Source organism: Apis florea, unplaced genomic scaffold (genome assembly GCF_048593485.1).
Source record: "Apis florea isolate Af1SG1 unplaced genomic scaffold, ASM4859348v1 contig_2272_pilon, whole genome shotgun sequence".
Classification (NCBI taxonomy): Eukaryota; Metazoa; Arthropoda; class Insecta; order Hymenoptera; family Apidae; genus Apis; species Apis florea.
This window is the reverse complement of record NW_028256549.1, coordinates 6,682,400-6,706,053: the sequence shown is the minus strand read 5'-3', so window position 1 is coordinate 6,706,053 and position 23,654 is coordinate 6,682,400. Positions and strand designations below refer to the sequence as shown.

The 23,654-nt window shown below is 27.1% G+C and overlaps 2 protein-coding genes across 10 annotated transcripts in view; one reads left to right on the top strand and one right to left on the bottom strand.

The window, feature by feature from the left end:
* Argk1 (Arginine kinase 1) overlaps positions 1–14,519 on the top strand; it is a 33,818-nt gene extending 19,299 nt beyond the window's left edge. The window contains exons 1-5 of one of the 3 annotated variants that reach the window (XM_012489495.3): positions 3,428–3,890; positions 4,654–5,133; positions 11,342–11,702; positions 11,835–12,209; positions 12,313–14,519. In XM_012489495.3, coding sequence (XP_012344949.1) covers positions 5,093–5,133; positions 11,342–11,702; positions 11,835–12,209; positions 12,313–12,660 — 1,125 coding nt within the window. In that variant the 5' untranslated portion in view covers positions 3,428–3,890; positions 4,654–5,092 and the 3' untranslated portion in view covers positions 12,661–14,519. Of the gene's footprint in view, positions 1–3,427; positions 3,891–4,653; positions 5,134–7,851; positions 8,213–11,341; positions 11,703–11,834; positions 12,210–12,312 lie in introns of those variants that run through there. The other 2 variants (XM_086902709.1, XM_012489498.3) reach the window with 2 other exon arrangements.
* Positions 14,520–14,574: 55 nt separating this feature from the next.
* LOC100867818 (phospholipid scramblase 2) lies at positions 14,575–23,512 on the bottom strand. Of its 7 annotated transcripts, none has more exons than XM_031918099.2 (7): positions 23,366–23,512; positions 20,318–20,400; positions 17,156–17,251; positions 16,874–17,070; positions 15,304–15,459; positions 15,041–15,208; positions 14,575–14,964 (listed from the first exon to the last, which is right to left on the bottom strand). In XM_031918099.2, exons 2-7 carry the CDS (start codon positions 20,388–20,390, stop codon positions 14,923–14,925), a joined length of 732 nt encoding a protein of 243 aa, XP_031773959.1. In that variant the 5' UTR covers positions 20,391–20,400; positions 23,366–23,512; the 3' UTR covers positions 14,575–14,922. The 7 variants fall into 7 exon arrangements, with proteins under 7 accessions (XP_031773959.1, XP_086758837.1, XP_012344955.1 ...); XM_086902711.1 differs by lacking the exon at positions 23,366–23,512 and adding an exon at positions 22,559–22,670; XM_012489501.3 differs by lacking the exon at positions 23,366–23,512 and adding an exon at positions 20,834–22,067.
* Positions 23,513–23,654: the final 142 nt, after the last annotated feature.

Here is a 23,654-nt window from a genome sequence, read left to right as displayed (position 1 = left end):
CCCTCGTTGGAGAAACACAAAAAGGGAAAAGGCGGAATTACGCGTGCCCCAGGGTGAGAATACAAGTGGCCGCAAGTCGGCCAACAAACCGAAACAATGAAAACAAAAAGTGTCCGCATTTACCCTGGGCTGCATGTTGTTTCTGCTCGCACCCTCCGTCGCTCTTTCATCTTCGTCGAGGCTTTTCAGTGTAACGCGAAAAACTTCGAAAGGGCAGTTAAAAGACGTATCGTTACTCTATGCTTTCGTCGCATTTGATTTTCGGAGGTATCGTTCTAAATTGATATCAGGCTAGCAATTTCGCACGTAATTGAATGATGGTATTTTATCGTTGAAAATTAATTGATGCATTTTGCAGCGAAATATTTTTTATCATATATATATATATATATATAAAGAGATTAAGAAATATGTAGTCAAATTCTTTTTCCTCATAATTATGTAAGAATGCATTTATAAAATAGAACGAGGTAAATGTATGATAAAAATGTTTATTTGTAGAAACGTGTGTGTGAATCGCATACATATAAAGTGAAATCTGTGTCGTAGAAAGTATCGGCATCTATAAATACGTTTTTTTAGCGATAGATTAAATTTATTTTATTTCTAAGTTATATTGAAATGAATGAATATTTTATAAATGAAAAATTTTCATCATAAAACTTTTTCAAAATAGTAATAACGATACCTTTCGGGAATCGTGGATCACAGATAGAGAAATATCGAAATAAGTTAATTTTTACGTATCAATAATTCCTTGTAGCATTGTTATTAATATCTATAGGGAAATATTTGAAATTTTATTAAATTAAAATTTTAACAATTTCCCGCTCATCATCATAAAAACTCTTCAAAAAATCTTATAAAAAGCTTATAATTTTTTTATGACCAATAAAACGTAAGTGATTAAAGCCGGACAATTTTGTTTCAACAAGAAATTATGAATTTCGTAAAATCGAATCTTCTTTGAAAAAAATCAACTGTAATACAGTCTACTTGCGTTTAAATAGAAGCATTACGAACAATACCTCGTAAACTCGATACATACTGGAGAAGCTTACAGTATTTAGTGTATATATTCGTTCATGGTGAGCGAATGCGCTTTTAACCCATTCCCATTCATAGCTCGACACACGTATTATACGTGAAGAACACGTGTGTATTTGGGATATACCATACCGTATATGTATATACAAGTGAATGAAGAAAACGACATCTTACGATGTCGTTCACACCTCCATTATTGCACGAGACCACGCTCCTCTCGTAGTATAATCATGCATTTATACCAGTCAGTAATCTATCTCATCCCTCTCCACTCTGTGAAATTGCGTATTTAGACACACAGCAATAGGAGATGATGATCCATCTTCACTTGATTCTCTCCTCCTATATTTTATTCGATATTTTATTCATTGTTCGATCACATTCAAACATATTTTCTAACGGGAACGATAATTTATTGGGATACGTTTTATTATCTAATCGAAAAGACAGCTTGACAGCGTGAGAAAGATGAATAAAAATGGTATATTGATAATGAAAGTTATATCATAAATTTATTTCAATATAAAAAAATATATTTCATTCTGTTCTTATGTATTTCGAATGATTGCAATTATTCGAATATTTCTAATGTAATATAAATAAGTGAAATTTTTGTCATTTAATACAAATTACATGTATATTACATTTTAAATATTCGTATTTGAAAGCATATTATTTTTTAAAAATTGGTAATTAAAGGTCAGCTGCGTGTGCTTTTCTATCCAAATCATGTCGATCTTTCGCTAGCGTACATATATATTGTAGGATCAATTTCACCGATCACTATATACAGCACATGAATTTTCACGCATACATAATTTATTGTCGACTTCCGTCAAATGACTTCAAGTGGATCACTTATTAGATTCTTCTATTATCGGTTCTCGTTCCTTTGTTCATCGTAATATATGTACTTACATACATGTTCATAATGTAATTAGTCAAAGTAATTTGAAGTATGCATGGAGATTCTAATTTTCTACTATTTATTCTGCGTGGTTCATTTGGGAGAATAACATTGAATGGTATTGTTACTATTGCATTGATTATATAGCAGTTATTGATTTTCAACTGTGACTGCATTTCAATACAATAGTATATTTTAATATAGTAAAATGATAATGCTATATTTTAGAGCATTATTTCATTATAATAATTACACTTTAAATATTTATTAATTATAATAAATTTTTGTCGATTAAAAATTGAATAAATCGTTTAAAGTATTTACGTTCAATAAATATATAATTATAATTGTATCATTCGTAAATTAAACTATTATGAGAAATTAATATGCAAGTAAAATTAATTGGTCGATAAATATGGCCAAGAATCATTTTTTTTCTCTTCCTAGTCACTTCTCTAAATTGGAAGATCCTAATCTGGATCCAGAATTTCTCGATACACCGGTTTTCATTTCCCGATTCTCGAGAAAAATTTAGAAAGTTGCATTCACTATATAGAGAGTTCATGAAAACGCGTCTTACGACTCGAAGAAAGAAAACAAATCAACGAAATTGATGATAATATTCATTATTGTTTATAATATTCGAGGAATTCGTATAATTTATACGATACTTTCGTTTATTAGTTTTTCTACGAATTGTCATCTTTTGCAATGAACACAGGTTAAAATATATCAAGGCGTTACGTTAAACGTTCATACATTTCGAGCAGAACCGAAAACTGCACCGTTTCAACCACATTGACATGCTCTGTGTATGCGTATAGATTCATGGTGTATACACACGAATAAATACATGCGTATACGTGATTTTCCACGCATACGTAACACGGAGGCTGCTGGCTGGTGTAGGTGTAGGTGCGTGCTATCGACCGGGTATCCTTCTGTGCTGGACGCCGCCGGTGTGCCCCACCCTGAAGTGAGTAGCGAGGGACCGAGAGAGCGATACTTCGCGAGGAAGACAAGGACAGATCGGTCCGCGAGTGGTAGTCGAGAAAAGGACGGATAGTCGCGGCGTAGAGAAGCGAAAGATGTATCGAGCGAGAACAAAAGAGACGGAACGAACACCGTGGAACCAGGAAAGAACAGAGATGATTTTAGAAGAAGAAAATAAGAGTGGAAGCAAGCGGATCCGATGGGGAAAAGCGAGAAAAAGAGAGAGAGAGAGAGCGTGAATTTGCGAAAAAGGGGGAAAGTCGTTTAAAGGTAGACAAGGAGCAATGACAGAGTGACAGGAGTAAAAAGAGAGGTAAACGGAGATTCGTATGGACAGGAAAAGAAAGAGACGGAAAGTTACTCGCGAGAAAGAGAAGGCTAGCCTGGAATGAGAAGGAGAGAGTATTGAAGGGAGGGGGAGGCGGCGAGAGAGACAGATAGAGAGGGAGCAAGATAGAGAGAGATCACGGCACGCAGAAATGCCTCCTGCTTAGTGATAGCGTAGAGACTGTAGTGTTCACATCACACGCGACACACCGAAAATTTTTCGTACGTTCAACGCGTGCCGCTAGAGAATCATTCGATTTCACGACACGATAATTAGTTACGTTACAAAACACGTTACACACATATACTTATGTGTATACATACATTATTATATACATAAAAAGGCACGAGCGCGATCATCTCGATAAACGCACATATATATATATATACACATACGCACAGGACAACGCAGGAGAACAGAACATTGGGAAGCACATACCAGATATAAAGTAATAACAAGAAGGATATTTCTTGTGTCAAACACAATCTTTCTTCGGGAGCAACAATTACGCACATATTAACGACTGTGACCATCTTTTTGAGAGTGCTTTTTTTACAAGAACGTTTTTCATCGAAATACGAATCCTGATTATTCGGATTCTCTTTCCTTCTTACGGTGAGTAAAAGACCATACATTGATTGCACTGGCTGACTATACTTCAGAGTATAATAATATCGTATCATTTACTTTCACCTCGTTTTGACTTTATTGTGCTTCTTGGCGCGTATTTTGTATTTTAATTCGAAAGAATCGCGAGGTTTTCGACCGGAAGTTGAGAGAATTTCTTCACGTTTGCGTACTCAATATCGATTGACGGCCGTCAGAGTTCCCCGGGACACGCACAATCCGCTTTCATTTTCACTCGCGATCAGGAAAGACTGTAATAATAAAAATGTGTAAGAAATTGATTGTGATTTATTATTCGTAACGTCATTTTTTTCACCGATTTTTCATTTTTACCGGTTCTCAAATATTTCTTATATTTCACGATAAATTTTATCCTCAAATTCAAATACCGGAATCAACAAATCAAACCGGGATCCTATCGTGCAAACGTGAATAATCAATCCAATCGACCGTAATCCAACATACAATTCTGTCAGCACCTTCCAGTAGTACTACGCTAGTCAGCCAGTGTAACCGGAACTACACCGTTCAGGAACAGTTAGAGAATTTATATATTCACTGACTCAAATCAATGGAAATCATAGTCTGCGTTAATCAAATAAATATTATTAAAATTTTGTTTAATCATATTTATAATAAGTTACAATATTTATTATTAATTCTCTAACTTTAAATTGATCGGTATTATCATTTAGGGAGAAAAGGGGGAAAGAGACCGATTATCGATCGTTTTTTTTTTAACCATTATTAGGCAATCTCTTTTTGCAAGAAAAAAAAAATATTTCTACAAAAATCCCGTGAAAGGGAATTAACGATTAGGAAGAGACACACGACCTTTGACTCTCTGCCAGGGGTGATTAACCCCCATCGACGTAACTCCAAGGACAACCGGAAGTGCTACGAAAAACACGCTATATACCAAGTTATAGCGTGTTCCGTGTTGGAAACACGCATTCGTTTTCCGTCCATCTTGCCTCGTCGAGGAAGTGTGCCGCCACCCACACCCTCTTGTTCCCCCTCCCCCGTGAACTTCCGGTCTCGAAGATCCTCCTCCAGGACGTTGGAGAAGGAGAACGTGGTGAAGAGGTGAAGTTCGATTATCGAGAGGTGAACACACGAGGTTTACCGCTCTCTGTCAGTTTCTCGCTCGCTGTTTCTCTCGCCGGGGCGTCGTCATCGTTGTCGTCGTCATGGGCGGATGTACCTCGAAGGATACCACGTCGAACGACGAGTACGTATCCATCGAAAATTAATGAGTGTAACAAAAAAAAAAAAAAAAAAAAAAAGAATTTGTTTGTGTCATTACATTAGTTAGCGTGATTTTAATTTTTTTCTTTCTTTGGGAAAGGGAGGAAGAATGGTAGATGGGCAAAACGTGTGTGTATCGGTTTAGTGGTTCGTCGGTGACGTCACTTGGCTCGGTGCCCACCTAGTGACGTAGAAGCACGTCAGATCAGACATTCATGGAATTCGTAATTGATGCATCGAAGACTCGAGAGATGAGTCATTTGAGATATTGTGGTTATTATTTGAGAGGAACATAGCTATCATTGTTTATCGAAGAAAGAAATATTTTTATTTGTTATTTTCTTATTTTAACACGTTATCCATTATTTGAACGAATTATGTTTGAACAGGAATTTTGAAAAAAATCTTTTTTTATTTAGTTGATATATTGAAAAATTTAAAAAAAAAAAAAAAAACAAATTGTAAAGAAAAATACACGTTACATTTATTTATTAATATTTCAAGGTAAAATTAAAAAGAATTGAACTAGTAAAAAGATTTTTTAAAAAATATATACTTATTGTTTGTTACGAAATTTTGAGATATCCATGCTATCAAAGAAGAAGAATCAGATTCGATTCATCAGCGAGTTATCAAAGTTCTCATCGCTCGTTAAAATTCTTATAAGTTACTCAGAACTTAATTATCCTTCGAGTTTCCCACACATTAAGTATCGAACCATCGACAGAGTTTATGTCCTCTGAAGTTTGACATACAGGTCAAAGATTAATTGAAACTTTCGTCTCTTATCTTAGGCTCTTATAAGTTCATTAGTCGAGTCTGAATTAATTAGGAATCGCTTTTCCATTTAAATAGCAAAATAATTTTATTGATCAAACATCAATAGAACTCTTTTTCTTTGAAGCTTATTTAATATTCTATTGTTCGTCAATTAATTGAAATTCTCTTTTTTCTATTTTTTCTTTTCTTCTTCTCTCTTTTTTTTTTCTTTTTTTCTTGTATTATTTCATTTTATTGGCTTAAGTATCAAGAGTGAATTATTTGAACGATCTCTTAAATTCCTTATAAAGGCCAAGTTTATAGTCAGCATTTATAGGGACTACCCCTGTTGGTTCACACAAAAGGGTTAACCTTCCTGCTCTTACGCAGGGGCGTGGACGGGAAACAGGTCGACTGAAAAATTTTATTTGCATTTCGCACGATATATTGGTTTATGTTCACTTCACCTTGTTACCATTGTTACCCTTCCGGTATGAAATATGGCCGTTGGAAAATATTTTAGAAGCTTTTTTTCAACTTTTTTTTTTTTAATCACAATTTTTTTTCTTTTTTTTTTTTTTTAATATCACTCCAATGAAAAAAATTTTTTTTTTAATTTTAAAATACTTATTTTACTTATTTTTTGAAAAGAGAAATTCTCAACTTTTCCCTTTTTAATTAAAGGTACATACAATTAGTATCGTAAATATAAGAAATCTTGTACATATAAACATATAAATATAAATTTAATTAAGATAATAAATTAGGATAGATATCTTCATGAGATAAATTAGAAAAATTTGTCAGATTATTCTTCAGCGAATGAAATATTTATGATTCACTGTTATTCACACGTAAAATACAAAAGAAAGTTTAAGGTTAATAATTAATTGAAGTTATGGGTAAAGATATTATCCAAGAATATAAGAATGCAAGTCATTTCCAGTAGTACATGAAAGCACAAGAAATCTGTCAGATAAATTATATATGTTCTAACACAGGTTATTAAAAATTGTGTTTCAAGATACATTGTTAATTGTAATTAATTGAAACAGACTTAATTTATATGTTAACTCTACTATTTCAAAATATTTAATAACTTTTTCTATTAGGTGAAAGAAAATTTAATAGAAAGCAAATAAAATTATTTTCTACTTCTTTTTTATAATATTTTTGTATAGATAAAATAATAAAAAAATATAATTTTCTAATTTATATTTTTAATATTTTTTTGAACTCAATTTTTTATAGATACAGTAATCATATAATTTATCTCTCGTTTATCTAAATACAATTCTAAGAAGACATATATTAAGTATTAAAATGGATTTAAATTCTAAAATATTTTTTTTTAGAATTATCGTATCATTTTTATTTTATCATACATTATTATCATTTACTACTATTATTTTTTCTTAAATTTTTTTAAATAATGAAAAATTAACGATCTATTGAAAGATATCTGGATTTATTGCATTAACATAATGATTTAACATTATTTTTCAATAATTTTAATGAAATATAATAAAACATAGCTTTTTTTATGTATTATTATGTTAACAAAACTGTTTAATTACATTAAAATGTTTGCAATATGGAATATAAAAATCAATAATTGTACATAAAAGATACGCGCAATAATTTTAAGATTCATATCCTACGAATCATCATAATTTTTTTTTTTTTTTAAATAAAAATACCGAAGTTTTAAAACCATCATTGATTAAACTCTGGAATAATACAAAAAAAAAAAAAAAAATAACATATGTTATTAGTAAAAATTGATACGGATATTTTTCAATCGATCGATTTAATCGATAAAACGTACACAAATTTAAAGATAAAAAAATATAGACCACTTTTAAACTCAAAAACGCACAAAAATAATTTTAATTTATCACTGTAAAAAAATGTCCTCCATGTCGTCGAGTCTCGTTTACAGAAGAAGAAACGAAAAAAAAAGAAAAAAAATTTTCGCGTTCGTTTCCACGCGGCGAAAAAAAAAAGAGATAGAAGAAATCCTCGCAGAAGCGATGAAATCGTATCATCCTCATCCTGATCGACGTCGGTGGCATCGTCGTGCTGCAACTGTAATGTCTGCCCGCCTGAATTCTTCCTCTTCGTCGTCGACGGTTTTATAAAGAGAAGGAGAGGATCGACCGTTAACTGTTCGTGTCGCTTATAAATAGGCGCATAACCCGGGGCGATAATCGAGGCATAATCGGCGCATAATCGTCGACAATGGGTGTATGCGCGTCGCTGGGCATATGCGAATCGTCGGACGAAACGAACGTCGAGGTCGAGTACGTATTTGCTGTGTTTCGAATCGGCTGAAAGGCAACCGAATCTCGCTCGAACTTGCCATTTTATTTTTGTGCATTTAGAAAAAGAACGGGAGGGGGGAAGGAAGTCAACGAAACGATCGTTTGAATTATTATTATTATTATTATTATTATTGTTCTTCTTGCAGCACTTTTCTTTTTTGGTAATCGAAAAAATATTGAAAAGCAAAGGAAGATTAAATTACTTAATGGATCACTACAAGATATAAAGGATAAGATCAAGGAGTATAAGAAGGTAGAGAGAGAGAGAGAGAGAGAGAGAGAGAGAGAGAAGGAAGAATTTGAACTGTTAAATATTGAAAGTTATACATCTGATAATATAGGAAAAAGGGGAAAGGGGAAAAATTTATAATTATTGACAATTATTAGAATGTTTAAATATAATGAAAAAGATAAAGTGTTCTTTTTTTATAAAATAAAGAAGTGGAAAAGAAGATTAGTACGAGTTAATAAATATTGAAAATTTTTCAAATTTTTTTTGTAAATAAGTAGAAAAAAGATTAAGAGTTGTATTATATATATAAAAGAAGAATGGAACAGAGGAATTGCTCTACTTTGTAAAAAAGAAGAATTAGAAAAAGTAGAATTTAATTTAATTGTAATTGTAGAAAATTATTTTAATTTAAAAAGAAAAAAATATATATATAAAAATTTGTAACATTTATGATTGTAGTATCCTCCATTTTGTGAAACGATATATAAAATGAAAGAAAAATGAATTTAATCAGTGAACATTAAGAATTAGATATTTCTTTAAAAAAGGGAAAAGAGTTCGAGCGATACACTATGTGTATAATTTCAAAAATTGCACCAACATCAAAACACGCCTAATTATCACTAATTGTGTAATACACTTTGCTCAAAATAATTAATTTAAAACATTTTTTTATTTGTATATTTTATATTAACTATGGTATTTATAAACTACAATAATTATTTTATCACAATTTGAATGAAGTATTTAATTATTTTGAGCAGAATATTTGGCACTTTGCAAAACAATCATGGCACCGATAAAAAATATGTTTTATTGATGTATTATAATCACGTACGTTATAATTTTATCTTGCAATATTGTATCGTTAATTATCAATATTATTATCTGAAAATCTTTCAGATAATAATATTAAAGGAAAACTATAGTATATATTTAAATGATTAAATGTTTATGAATCCATAAAAGTTTTTGTTGAATCAATTTATAATATATATATATATATATATATATTGAATATTAATAGAGAGAAATATTTGATTAAAAATTACATTATTAAATTTAATTATAATCGTTGTTACAGAATATTATCGGTTTTTTATTGCCATTTTGAAGAATTATAAATTTCCTCAAAATGCTTCTTTATTTTCTATTCGTCTATTAAAAATAAAATTGAAATATTTTTCGTTATTGCTTACAATATTTAATTAATAAAAAATATATATATATATATAATTTATAAATTAAGAAAAATGTTCCTGAAAGATATCTCTAATATAAATATATATTTTTATATACAATATAATGTAAATATACAATATAAAAATTTCTAAAAATTATTACAAATATATGTTTTCGAGATGTTAGATATTTCATCTAAATTATTGAAAATTGGTGCCACATTCACATCGAAAATCGATTATTCTTATTTCTTGATCGATAAACATAAATAATAATGAATCCTTTTCTGAAATTTGCACACAAAATAGCACGATTAAAAAATGTGCATAAAAAAAGGTAACTATGAATTTCCCGATGACACCTATACTTAAAATCTCTGCATCGAAGAATATGTATCTTTCGAAACCTCGATTCCTTAATCATTCTATCAACTGTCAAATTGTCAAACTATTTGGAACAAGGATAGTGTGAGTAACGATGATTTCGAATGATTTTTAACGATTTTTTAACGATATTTCGTTAATTATTAGATGTTATATAATTGTTGAATGAAACTTATAATTAATTATGATCATAATAATTATAACATTATTATAACATTATTATATGGAGCGTATGCAAAATTTATTGAAGCATTATCATCGTCGTCGATGGGATTGTTTTGTAGTGATAGTGTTATGAAGGGGTTGCAAAAGTTGAATAATGCCGAGGGTTGATGTTACGTAAAAGTTATATAGGGTGTATATATATATAACGTTTCAAAGGAAAATAGTCAATGATCATAGATAAATGAAAACAGATATAATATAGTTATTTTCCATGGAATTCGATGTTATTATATTTTTCTTTTAATAATTTTCAAACGTTAAAATGTATAAAATTGTTTATAATATTTTCTTGATATTATTAAAAAATAATATAAAAATTTGTTTGAATAATAGTGTATAAAAATTATATGAACAGCAAAATTAAAATTTTATTCGTTATGTAATTAAAAATCTTTGATAATTAGATTGTTTGTATTCTACTCTTTATCTATTTCTCATTCTAAAAAAAAAAATTTAATATATAATATATATAAGAAAGCAAATATTAAATTCCTCCTTCGATACAATAAAAAGGAGAAGAATTAATATATTAAGAATTTTATAAAATCTTGAAATATTCCATTTGAAAAAAATCATTTCGCGATTATCGTAGACAATCTGATGCAAATAATACGCGCAAATAGATATAATTTTCGTGATAAGGCATGCTGATAAAGAATCAAAACAACACTCATATAAAATTTTGATTGTCTATAGAATAATCATCAATCTATCTATTAGTATAGAAATCGACATGTATCTAAGTGCAAGAAAAGAAAAGCTAATTTTTCTGTTTTCACTAATTTATTTAATGTTTTTTTATCTCATGTAAAAAATAGTTAGCTAAAAATATTAAAATTTTTTTATAATTTGATCGGATCGATCTTAATTTCCTATTCATAATTTTTAAATTTTAAACATTTAACTTATATTTTATTATTATATTAATCAATGTGTAGAAAACGCAATAGAAAATTATAATATTCTTTTTTTAAAATAAATTTGTAACAAATAGAGAATGAAAAAAGAAATTTCAAATATTATTTTTTCTATGTTATGTTTATTTCTTAATATTCAATTTATATATTTGATATAATTTTTTTACAGCAAAAAAAGCAGCAATATGGTTGACCAAGCTGTTTTGGATAAACTGGAGACCGGTTTCACCAAATTGGCTAACTCAGACAGCAAATCATTGCTAAAGAAGTATTTGACCAAGGAGGTCTTTGATCAACTAAAAACGAAGAAAACTTCCTTCGACTCTACTCTTCTAGATTGTATCCAATCTGGTGTAGAGAATTTGGATTCTGGTGTTGGTATTTACGCTCCTGACGCTGAGGCTTACACACTTTTTGCTGACCTCTTCGATCCCATTATTGAAGATTACCATGGTGGCTTCAAGAAGTCTGACAAGCATCCGCCAAAAGATTTTGGAGACGTTGATTCTCTCGGCAACCTTGATCCAGCTGTTAGTATTGAAAAATATAATTTAGATATAATTTAATAATTAATTAAAGTTGATACAATTAATTTCGATTTTATATTTTCTATTTTTTCAAATTTTCAGATAAATAATGCTTATCACATATATTTTTTTTAGGGTGAATTCATCGTTTCCACTCGTGTAAGATGCGGTCGCTCCTTAGAAGGTTATCCATTCAATCCTTGCTTGACCGAGGCTCAGTACAAAGAGATGGAGGAAAAAGTCTCTAGTACACTGTCAGGCTTAGAGGGTGAACTCAAGGGAACTTTCTATCCTCTAACCGGCATGAGCAAAGAAATTCAACAAAAATTGATCGATGATCACTTCCTGTTTAAAGAGGGTGATCGCTTTTTGCAAGCTGCCAATGCTTGTCGCTTCTGGCCCACTGGTCGTGGTATTTACCACAACGACGATAAGACTTTCTTGGTCTGGTGCAACGAGGAAGATCATCTTCGTATTATTTCCATGCAGATGGGTGGTGACCTTGGACAGGTAAAAATAAATATCTTTTTAATCTTTTATCTTAACATCAATAATTTATAAGTTTGTAAGTTTAATGTAATTGATTAAAAAAAAAAAAAAAAAACATTTATAGGTTTATCGTCGCCTGGTACATGCTGTAAACGAAATCGAGAAACGACTTCCGTTCTCACACAATGATCGTCTCGGTTTCCTGACTTTCTGCCCGACTAATTTGGGTACTACAGTCCGTGCTTCTGTGCACATCAAGCTGCCTAAATTAGCTGCTAACAGGGCAAAACTTGAGGAAATCGCAGGAAAGTTCAATCTTCAGGTTCGTGGTACTCGTGGAGAGCACACTGAGGCTGAAGGTGGCATCTACGATATTTCTAATAAACGACGTCTTGGTCTGACCGAGTATCAGGCTGTGAAGGAGATGCACGATGGAATCGCCGAGTTGATTAAACTCGAAAAGGAACTTTAAATAACGCGCCAGAGACAAAGCAACACGCGATCATTTCCCTTTATTCGTCCTTTAGACGTTCTTGATACATCGAGGATCCTTTCTTTGAAAAAGACAACATAAAGATTTTCAATTATTACATCATTTTTTGTAAAAATTGAAAGAAGCGATGAAGTGTTCGAAAAGAAAATTCGAAAATCGTAAAAAATAAAGTATTATAATTCGTTCTCGTTTCCAAACGTGAGAAAAAAAATTAAAAAATAAATTCAGAACTATGACTCGTTCTGAAAAATAAGCAAAGAAACAATTTCTAAAAAGGAATGGGGCATTTTTTAATTCACGCATTTTGTTACGTGAAATAAAAAATAATAGACAATTTTTGTCTTCTAATTTTAAACAAATCCTAATCCTCGATGTGCTAAGATCTTTTCAACGCAGCTACAAGCGCGTACTTCTTAGAGTTCTGAACGGAGTCGATGAAAGCTTGGTTCACGATGAAATAATTTCTAGAAAGGTTCGTCTAGTCGAAACCAAAAAAAAAAAAAAAAAAAAAAAAAAATTAATATGACAAGCATTCTGAATTTTGAAAGATATCTAGGATTGTTATCGTGAATGATAAGCTTTACACGTCTCCAAGGTCTCCATCTTTTCTTTACACACGCGTTATGATTATTATTATTATTACTACTACTATTACTATTATTATTATTATTATTATATTAATTAATATTATTACTACTATTATTAATATTATTACCATTATTATTATGTCTCTTACGTTGAATCAAGTTCCTTTTTATCAGTCCATATGAACAAAATGAAAAAGAGAAGAGCAACTTGTATTATATGTTACATATAATACGCATTATTATATTTTCAAAAGTATTTTACTTTTGTTTCATCCTATTTTTTTTAAAAACATGTAATCCAGCATGTAGAAAAAATACACGCAGTATTCTTTCATTTTCTCTATCATTTTTTTATTCTTTTTATCTGTAACCTTCTTTTATTTTTTTTTTTTCTTTTTTTTATCTTTTTTTTTTTTTTTGTATTATTTACTGGAATCCTTATATCTACACGTGTTACTTCGTGAAAATTCTTTAACATTTGTAATAATGTTTAACGAGGAGGCAAAGATGAATTACATCATTATATAAAAATTTGCATTGATTGAACGGATCGCGATGCTTTCCGCTTAACACGTTGAGGATGTTTTGAATTTTGTACGATGTTTTGCAAAAAAGAAGTCGATTTCAATTCTATTTAATTTTTTTACAGCCATGAACAGATTTTTTTGTTCATGTCGAAATAAGTCGAAATATCATTTAATAATAATAAGTATAGAAAACAAATTTATATGAACAAAAAAGTAAGAATCATTTTTTCAAAGAATATTTCTAGTATTCTAGTATTTAATTATATTATTCAATATTTGAACTGTTATCGTCTTGGTATCCTTTAAAACTTTTATGGAAACGTTAATTTAACGACTATATTATCTTTTGAAAATGAAGGTATATTTTGTAAAAGTGAAGGAATTCTTGCTAACAGAATCTATATAAATTTTTATGTTTATTATTATGTTTCTAAATAAATATCACGAATTTCATTTTGAAATCTAATGTACAAATCCGGTCCTTGATGTGTTAAAAAAAAATGCAACAAGTACAATGTCTGCAACATCCCGGCAGCAGTATTCTAATGTATGTAGGAAAGGATGTTACACGCATGTTGTTTTTCCATTCTCATTTTTTACCAAAACCAAGAACATCTGCGACGAATATAGCATACTAAATGCTGCAGCTGAGGCAGTAACAGTTTCACTATCAGATGTATGAAAATGTGAGTTTAAAACACGAATAAAAAGACATACACAATAATGTACTATTTTTTTCTTTAACTTTACCTCTTTTGGAAATTAATAATAACTGCATATTTTTGAAAAAAATTATTAATTTTATTTTGTAAATATAGTATTTATAATATTTTTATATAATAATATTATATATATTTTATATAATAATATTATATTGTAAAGTTATTTAAAAATTTATGAATTGAATAACTTATTTAGTCTTTTAATAGAAATCTCAAAAGGTAAATCTCACACAACTCGCAAAATCTCACATTATTAAATATACTTTGAATAATGAATAATATTCATCATTCAAATTATTTACTAAAATACAAAAATATCAAATCAATAATAATTATATATCAAAGTCGTTAAAAATATTGTACGTTTTGATATAAATATTTCTTTCTGTACTGTAATATTTTATTTCATAGCAAAATACTTTGTCTTCTTCGTTTATAAAACAAATCCTGAAACATAAATATTTATAATATTAATAAATTTATAAATACTAATATCCAATCGAATTTTTGTGATTGAACTTACGAGTAAAAAACAAGCGCCAAGAAGAACACTTTTAATTTTAACATCTAAATCTAAAGGAAAATTTATATTGAAATCATTAGTGGTTATGTCGGTGAAAGGAATGAAATAATTCATTTTAAACGTCATTTTAATTTGTCCAACTTTATGTTTATTATCTGCAGATTTTATCTGAAAAAAAAAAAAGAAATTACGTATTTACCAAATATTTATATATATATATATATATATATACGTTTTCTGTATGTTAAAATTAATATTTTTACCTTATACACTATGTTATTACAATTTGGAAATCGTGGTCCTTTTAATTTTAAAACAGTTTTCCCAGTCGAATCGTTAATAGAAAATTTTGGCCTTAGAAAGAAACAATTTTGTGAGACAGAACCGAGTAATATATCTTCAGAATATACTAGTAATCTCTGCAAATAAATTAGGAAATTCAAAATTATTAATTAAATCAAATTATTAATCTTAAAGCTATATATATGTATATACACGATTAAAAAAATATATACATATATATAAAGAATAGCGGTAATTTCGAAATAAAATATTTATATATAATATATAATTTTATGATAATATTATGAATGTTATACATATTCAAGCAACTTTTAGCATTTACTGAAGAAAAAAATTAAATCATATTTAAGTTGAGTTTCAACAAGAAATATTTACACTTAATATTTGCTTTAAAAAAGTCATATACATTTTTATATATAGATCTATTTCAAAGAATTTACACAAAATGAATAGTCAGCATTATGCTCAGTTATCAATCTTTTTATTTTGCACATTATGTGAAATAGATGTAGAAATAGATACAAATTACATTAACCATTCGATATATAAATCAAATTTAATTTATTTCTTTTATAACTTGCACATATAATTTAAAAGAAAATTTTATAAGATTAAAGACTATCTTTAAAAAAAATAAATTTCATTACTTTACGAACGATTTTTGTAATAAGAAAGAAAAATTTTTCACAAGAGAAATTACATGTAATTACACGCTTTAATTCACGTAAAATATACGATAAATTATTTTGACGATTTACTTTTTCAGTTGCTTTGTATTCAAAAACATTTATAACCGATGTATATCAAAGGGTTTTATTCCTAATGCTCTCATATAGGATCGAATGAGTGAGGTTCTTCACCGCACACTGAAACAACACGTCCAAAAGCGTCGGTGAGCGGTGCTAGTCAAAGAGTATCGATCGTGACTGGCTTTTCTAATGGGCCGAATAACTTTTCGTCAAAGGTAATCTACAGATGGTGCGCACGTGTGAAGAAAGTTCGCGCGTTGTGTGCACCGCATGTTCTCAAGAAACTCAAGCGAACATTTCGCGAGCTGTATCTATTAGCCCATCATAAATAAAGAAGCAATTATGGTAACGTGGCTGGAGGACGTGTCCTTCATGAATTAACTATTATGATTGTTTCATATAAAATATGCTTGCATCGTCATACAATTGCGAAAGTAAGATACAATGCAATTGTTATATAGGAAAAATAAACAAAAGAATCTATCAATAGATTAAATAATGTAAATGATAAAACTCATAAGTTGTGCAATTAATGTCGAGCATAAAAAGAAGCAATTTAAATAATTAGCATCTAAATCTAATTAGTTATTAAGAAAAATTTTTCATTATCAAAATTACAATAAAGATAAAGATATATAGATATAAAGATTATATAAAGATATTAAAATTTCTAATTGATATGTCGTGATTCGCATTTCTTTTTTTTTTTTTTTTCGAATTGTTGCCACGCGTTCGATTATTAATTCAAATATTTTTTATAGCATGAAGATAACAAAAATACCTGAAATGAACAAGTAAAAGGTTGAATCATACGTAGAACTTCTCTTCCATAAGTATCAGTCACGTGAAATTCACAAGTACGAGAAGCACCGAAACATAAACGTCCCCACCAATCTGATTGTTCCGTAACATTAAATATTGTCTCTCCTCTGATATTCAACACGAAGAATTCATTTTTAGCATTCCAAAAATGGTCGACTGTAATTATTTCATTGATTTATATACACGTTACAATAACTGTGAATTATAATGAGAAACATAACATATTTGTTTTAAAACCAACCTTCTATCGTATTTTTCAGCCGTATGCCTAAATAATCAAGGACTGTAAGGTATTCCAAGCCGGTTGGACAAGTCATATTCGGCAATGATAAGCCACCTAAAATAAAAAGCATATTGAAAATTATATTTCTTCTTTTATATTATAATTAGATTAATTAGATTAATCGGTTGATCGTTTTTTTAAATATTTTTGCATTTTCACGAACAGACTGAATTTCAAAATAAATTCGAATATTATTTTAATCTAAATTTAATCTAAATTCAAAATTGAATTCAAAATTATTTGAATTTTTACTTTCAAATCAGAATTATTAATTTCACATAACGATTAAATTTTCGTTAACATTATTTTATCTGATCAATTAGCTTTTTAAATTTATTCTTAGTCCATTTAATTAGTATTCAAGCATGTAATAAAATTACCTCTTTTCCTCATCTGTAAGAAATCTGGTATAACCCTTTCTCTTTGATCTATATTTTTTTAACGTGTCCCTAAATAAAACACGAATTCGTTTTCGTATTTGTTGTATTTTTGCTTTCCAAGAAATTTCCAAATATTCAGACTCCATCACTTATATACTTTTTCACAACCAACATTCACTTTTAGTTTTTCTCAATTATAAAATAAATATATCAAAACATCTTATCTAATTGTTTAGTTCTATTTTAATATTATTATTACCGTATTATTTTTTACCGTCACCACTTGTTCTCATAAATTCTTTCTCATTTTTAATGTATGGAAATATATTTCATTCATTTATTTAATGCAGGCACGAATAAAACTGTGTACTGAATTATTGGAAGCACTAAATACACTAACGATCGTTTGTTTTCTCAAGTTTCTCCTTCTCAGCAAAATGATAAACTTGTGTATGTACTTTCCTTGGGACAGATTTACCTCTTCAAACGACTCTGCGTTTCACGTTATCTTTGTAGATAAATAAAATAAAATAAATGCTTTCCTCTAGGTTAAAACTTTTCCAGCTATAATATCTTAAAATAATTTAAGATATTTTTATCCTAACATACTTTTTCTCTTTTTATTATTATTTCTGATAATTTATTTTAACAAATAAAAAAAGAAAGGATAATATAACAATTAATAGCGTAAAAATATTTAATTAAATTATTTACAAATTATAATAATTTTAACTTTATTTAAATTATATATAATTATTTTATAAAATAAATGATTATTCAATCAATTGATCAATTTGTAAATGTATATCGCAAATGTCAATATTTACCAATAAAATATTGTATTTTGAACATCGTATTGTAAAAAAACAGATGTATTAAAAATCTTCATGTTATAAAATAGAATTTTAAAAATAATTTAAAATTCTAAATAATTTCTAAAAAATAGAATGAAATGTAATTACGAATAATTACGTTATTCATCGATAGTAAATTGTCAATCCGCCGACACATGTTCGAATAGACGAATTATTTCGTAAATTAAATAGAACATTATTTAATTTTTACACATTGTTAATTAATTATGAATCATGAATCAATAATATTACAGAATTCCCATTTCATTTTATCGCCAAAAAAAAACATTTTTGAAAACTTCATTCAAAGGAAAAAATTTTTTCTTTATTTTTTCTTATCTAACGATAAGAGTTCATAGAAATAAATGTGTTCAAAATTCAAGGTTTCTTCTGGCGTCAATTGTATTCATTTCATTTGTATTCACCACAACTTCATTCTTAAATTACTTATCCGTAACGTGAAACCAAAAGAAGCAACAAAATAACGAATATAGTAATAAATAACATATTTTTTAATGAAATTTTCATATCAGAAAGATTCGCTTTTAGAGAAATATACGAAATGCAGCAATCATTTAACATCTATAAATTCTTTGATTCATTATATACACATAATTATATACATAATTAAATATCAACATCATTATAATATTAAAAAATTTCAATTAATCGAAATTTTCATTCAACACTTGCGATTATAATTATATAACTATTCTATTATTCGTATAAAAAAGAATGGCAATATTATTAACATAAGATGGTATACCGATATTTGCACAATGCATTTTCACAAACAATATTAAATAATTTAATATAACGACACTCATAATTTATAAATGAATTAGTTAATTCGTGTTTTTCAAACAATTTGAACATCGATCGAGATTCAGTTGAGTTGCGCGTAGAGATACGATTAATATTTACCGCCCATAAAAGAGCGAAACAAGCGAGAGGCACACGAAACTGGATGTCACTTATCCCGCTTACGTGACGTTTCCATCAACGAAGACGACTATTATCTACTTACTGATCGTCATTTGACAAACAGCGTCTATCGTGCGAATTTCTTTTCACGTGACATGTACTTTGAATTTATCATTTATTATAATATTATTTAAAATAACTACTTACCTAGTTAGTGAAGAAATTTTATTTTATTATATTTATTTAATTATATTATGTCATAACTTATTTCTCTTGTCTCTCTATATAGTCTATATAATCTATATATCTCTTATTATATACGATAAAAATATTTTTATTGATAAAAATAATAGAAATAATTAAATAAGATAATTTCTAATTAGATAAGATAATAAAAATATTTTGTATTTTTTATGTTAAAATGTTTATATATTTATTGACAATATAACACGTATATAATATAAATATACATATTAAAGAGAAAAATTGCAGCAATATAAATTAAATTGATACTTATATATATATTAAATTATAATTTATATATGTATAAATCTGTAATTAAAAATTTAATAATTTTTTTTTATATATTTGTACATATTCGAATAGTTTTTATATAATAATTTATAATAATTTTATAATCTAAAATTATAATTAATAAATATAATATTTAAAAAATAATTTTAAAATTAAATAATAATTTTAAAAATCTGATAAAGAATACACATATACATATCTTACGAATTTCAAAAACAAAATTTATACATATATTATACTTAAATAAAATCTTTATCAATGAGGAAATTTTTATCAATAACAATATATAAGATATATTAAATATATAAGATATATTTAAATGTTTATATATAAATAGCAATAATTATCAGTACATAATAGAAATATACATATAAAAAAAAAAATATATATATATATAGAAAAACATTAAAAATGCAAATAAATTTTACCTTCTCGTATTATTGGCATTTCGGATTGCAGAGATTCATCTGGTGCAGTTGGTGAAAGATGAAGAGAAGTCATATTTATTTACCTATATGCATATCAAAATTATTTTATTATATATAATATCTTAGAATATCTTAATATTTTTATTGATGTATTTATAAATATTTTTTAAAATATTCTATCTAGAAATTATAAAAAAATAATATGATTATTTTAATATTTAATTTTATTTATTTTTTTAAAGCTGAATAACATATTAATTATAATATTTTTAGAGCATTTTTGTTAATATATAAAATTAAATGCATCTTATAAGAAATTTATTATAAATTATTAAAAGAATTATAGATTACTTACTTATATTAATTGTAATTTACTTAATGTATAAAAACTTAAATAATCTAACTTTACATAAAAAATCAACAATTAAACAAATTTCTCTTCGATTTGTTAATCTTTTGTTTTGATATTTAGGTTATGTTTGATTTTCCTCAATCGGTAATATTCTTTATAAATACCTCCTTTATCAACAAAGCAGATATACTGAAATTTAGTTACGAACAAGATCGTATGGTGACGAATCCAATCATTACATTGTTTATGTTATTGAAATTGTCAGGTCATTGTCCGCTCATAAGGGTCGTTGTAACTGAGGACATAAACTATATAAACTATAGTTGATAACTTCTTTTTTAATTGATAACAATCCTTTGTCTTTCGATATGTCTATGATCGATAAATTACATGAATATTAATGATTAAATACCAATTAAATATATTATATTGCAATTACTATATTGTTATAAATAAGAATAAAATGTATGATATTATAGACTATTTTCATATTTTTACTATCATTCATTACTATTGTTCATGCATCAATTAAAAATATTTTTCATATTGGAATTATTTAGGAATTGTTTACAATTATTCATATATTATTTTACATGTTGGATGATTCATTTTAAGTATTATAAGCTATTATCTCGAGAACCATTAAGGATAACAGGAAAATTTCTTTAAATGTCATATTCTTTTTGTCAACAAAATGAGATACTAATAAGTTAATAGTTTTTTTTTTTTTTTTTTGATAATATCATTAAATTTGAAAAGATAATTTTCTCATATTTTCTAAGAAAATATCTTTAACACTTTGTATATATGAAACATGCTATATATTTCTTGCAGTTCTGTATTTTCACTTTATTCATTGTCAGTTTATTTAGGTTATAAATTTGAGTCATTGTGATACATATAATTTTCATTGCTTTTTTATATAATAAATTATTAATAAATCATTAAATTATAATAAATTAATATATCTTAGATTATATATACAAAATATATATATATTTATTATGTGTATATACATATACATATTATTATGTATATAAACATAAAAAAATATATATAAATAAAAACTTTTATAGATTTTGTTTTATATTTTTTATTTTATATTTATATTATATAATCATATAATAAAAAGGGATATAAGATAAAAAATCAAACAAAGAAACAAATATGCAGAAAAACATATGTAAAAAAATTTACTACCAATTAAAAAAGATCTTAAATTTAACTTAACTTATCTTAAACTTGTTTCCATTTCATTGCACTATTTTTTAATAGTGTGAAATTAGGTTTCATGAGACCTAATTGATAGTTTCCTCGTTTGTTACGAATAACTTCGAACAACTTTTTTTTTAATGCATTCATAACACGCACTGATTACACTTTTCACGGTGAACGAACGACAAATTAAATTAATCAAATTAACGCTATATAATCGAAGCGGTAAATTTCAATGTTGCTCCAATTAATGACATTGAAAATCATTGATAAGCATGTCAATAAATGTGCATTTCAAGATTACATTTTCTGTTCAAAATTGATATTTTAAATAAATCATCTTATTTGCTTATTCGTATAATTCATTGTTCTAGTTTATAATCTTTTTATTTATTAGCATTAATATTTGTAATAACGTAACACATTGTAAATTTATATAAACTTTTAATAATATATTATTTTGTAAACAAAACATTTTAGTATTACTAATTATTATTTATTTATTATTACTTATTATTCTAAATTAAATCGATATTATTATTAAATAATAATTATATTTTTTGTTTTTTTTATACAAAAGATTTGACTAAAATCAGAAGTCGTAATATTGAAAAAAAAAAATAAAAATTAGCCTTTATTATGAATAACTAATTATCATCACTAAATACGTATACCTAAAATGATGCATTATTCAGTTATGTACACTTTCATCGGATGATGTCATTATGTCTCACATGTATCTACGTTCGCATACCACAAGGTCGTCAGCGCCATGACTGCTGGAATGACGTATTTACATGGCACACTAATGCATGGTTACGCCCTTTGATGGTGGAAAACGAAACATGAAATTTATATATCATATTTCTTCATTTCCTTCCTTCTTTTTCTCACCTATTTGTTATTATTTGATTTTTTCTCAATATAAGTCAAAAAAAAAAAAAAGAAAAAATTTAATACTAAAAATATATAAAAAAAGTAAATTTAATAAAAAATAGATTTTAATATTACACAAGTTTCTTTCTAAATTGTTTTCTATTAATTTATTTTAAGAATTTGTACATAATTATACTATATATATATATTTATATAATCTTGGAAAAAATTGTAAGAAATTTTGTATAGTTATACTTCCGACAAATAATATTTTTTATTTTATTCTGTAACTTAAAATTATATAATTATTTATTTATAAAAATATTAATCAAAATTAATAATATTATTATCAATAATAATTTATGCCTAATAAATCATTTAATGAATTAATACAATATTAAATTTTTATTTAATCATAATACATGGAATATAATTCAGATGATTTTTATTAATAAAAAATAATAATTTATAAATAATACTTGAAGAGCAATTTTTAATAATCTGATAATAAAAATAAATATAAATAATAAATAAAAAAAATAGATAAATCATGATTATTGTATAGAAGAATGTTTGAATATTAAATGAATATTAATAAAACTTACTGAACGCTTGAAAGCGTGAGATCGTGGATAGTGTTGTCTGGAAGATAAGGGAATGACATTTGCATCCGGTAAAGGGAGTTTCCGTGATTCTTCTCTTACTATTTTCCTCGGGTTCAATTATACACAAAGAAAGAGTGATCGTCAGTCTTCTCATCCAGCACTGTGATTCGTCCAACTTTTCCAATCCAATCGGTATTCACCAATCATAGAACAGTTCAACAGAGGAAAAAAGAGAAATACTAGAAAATTTGAAAACACGTCTTAAAAGTTGATTTTAGATCTTATAAGA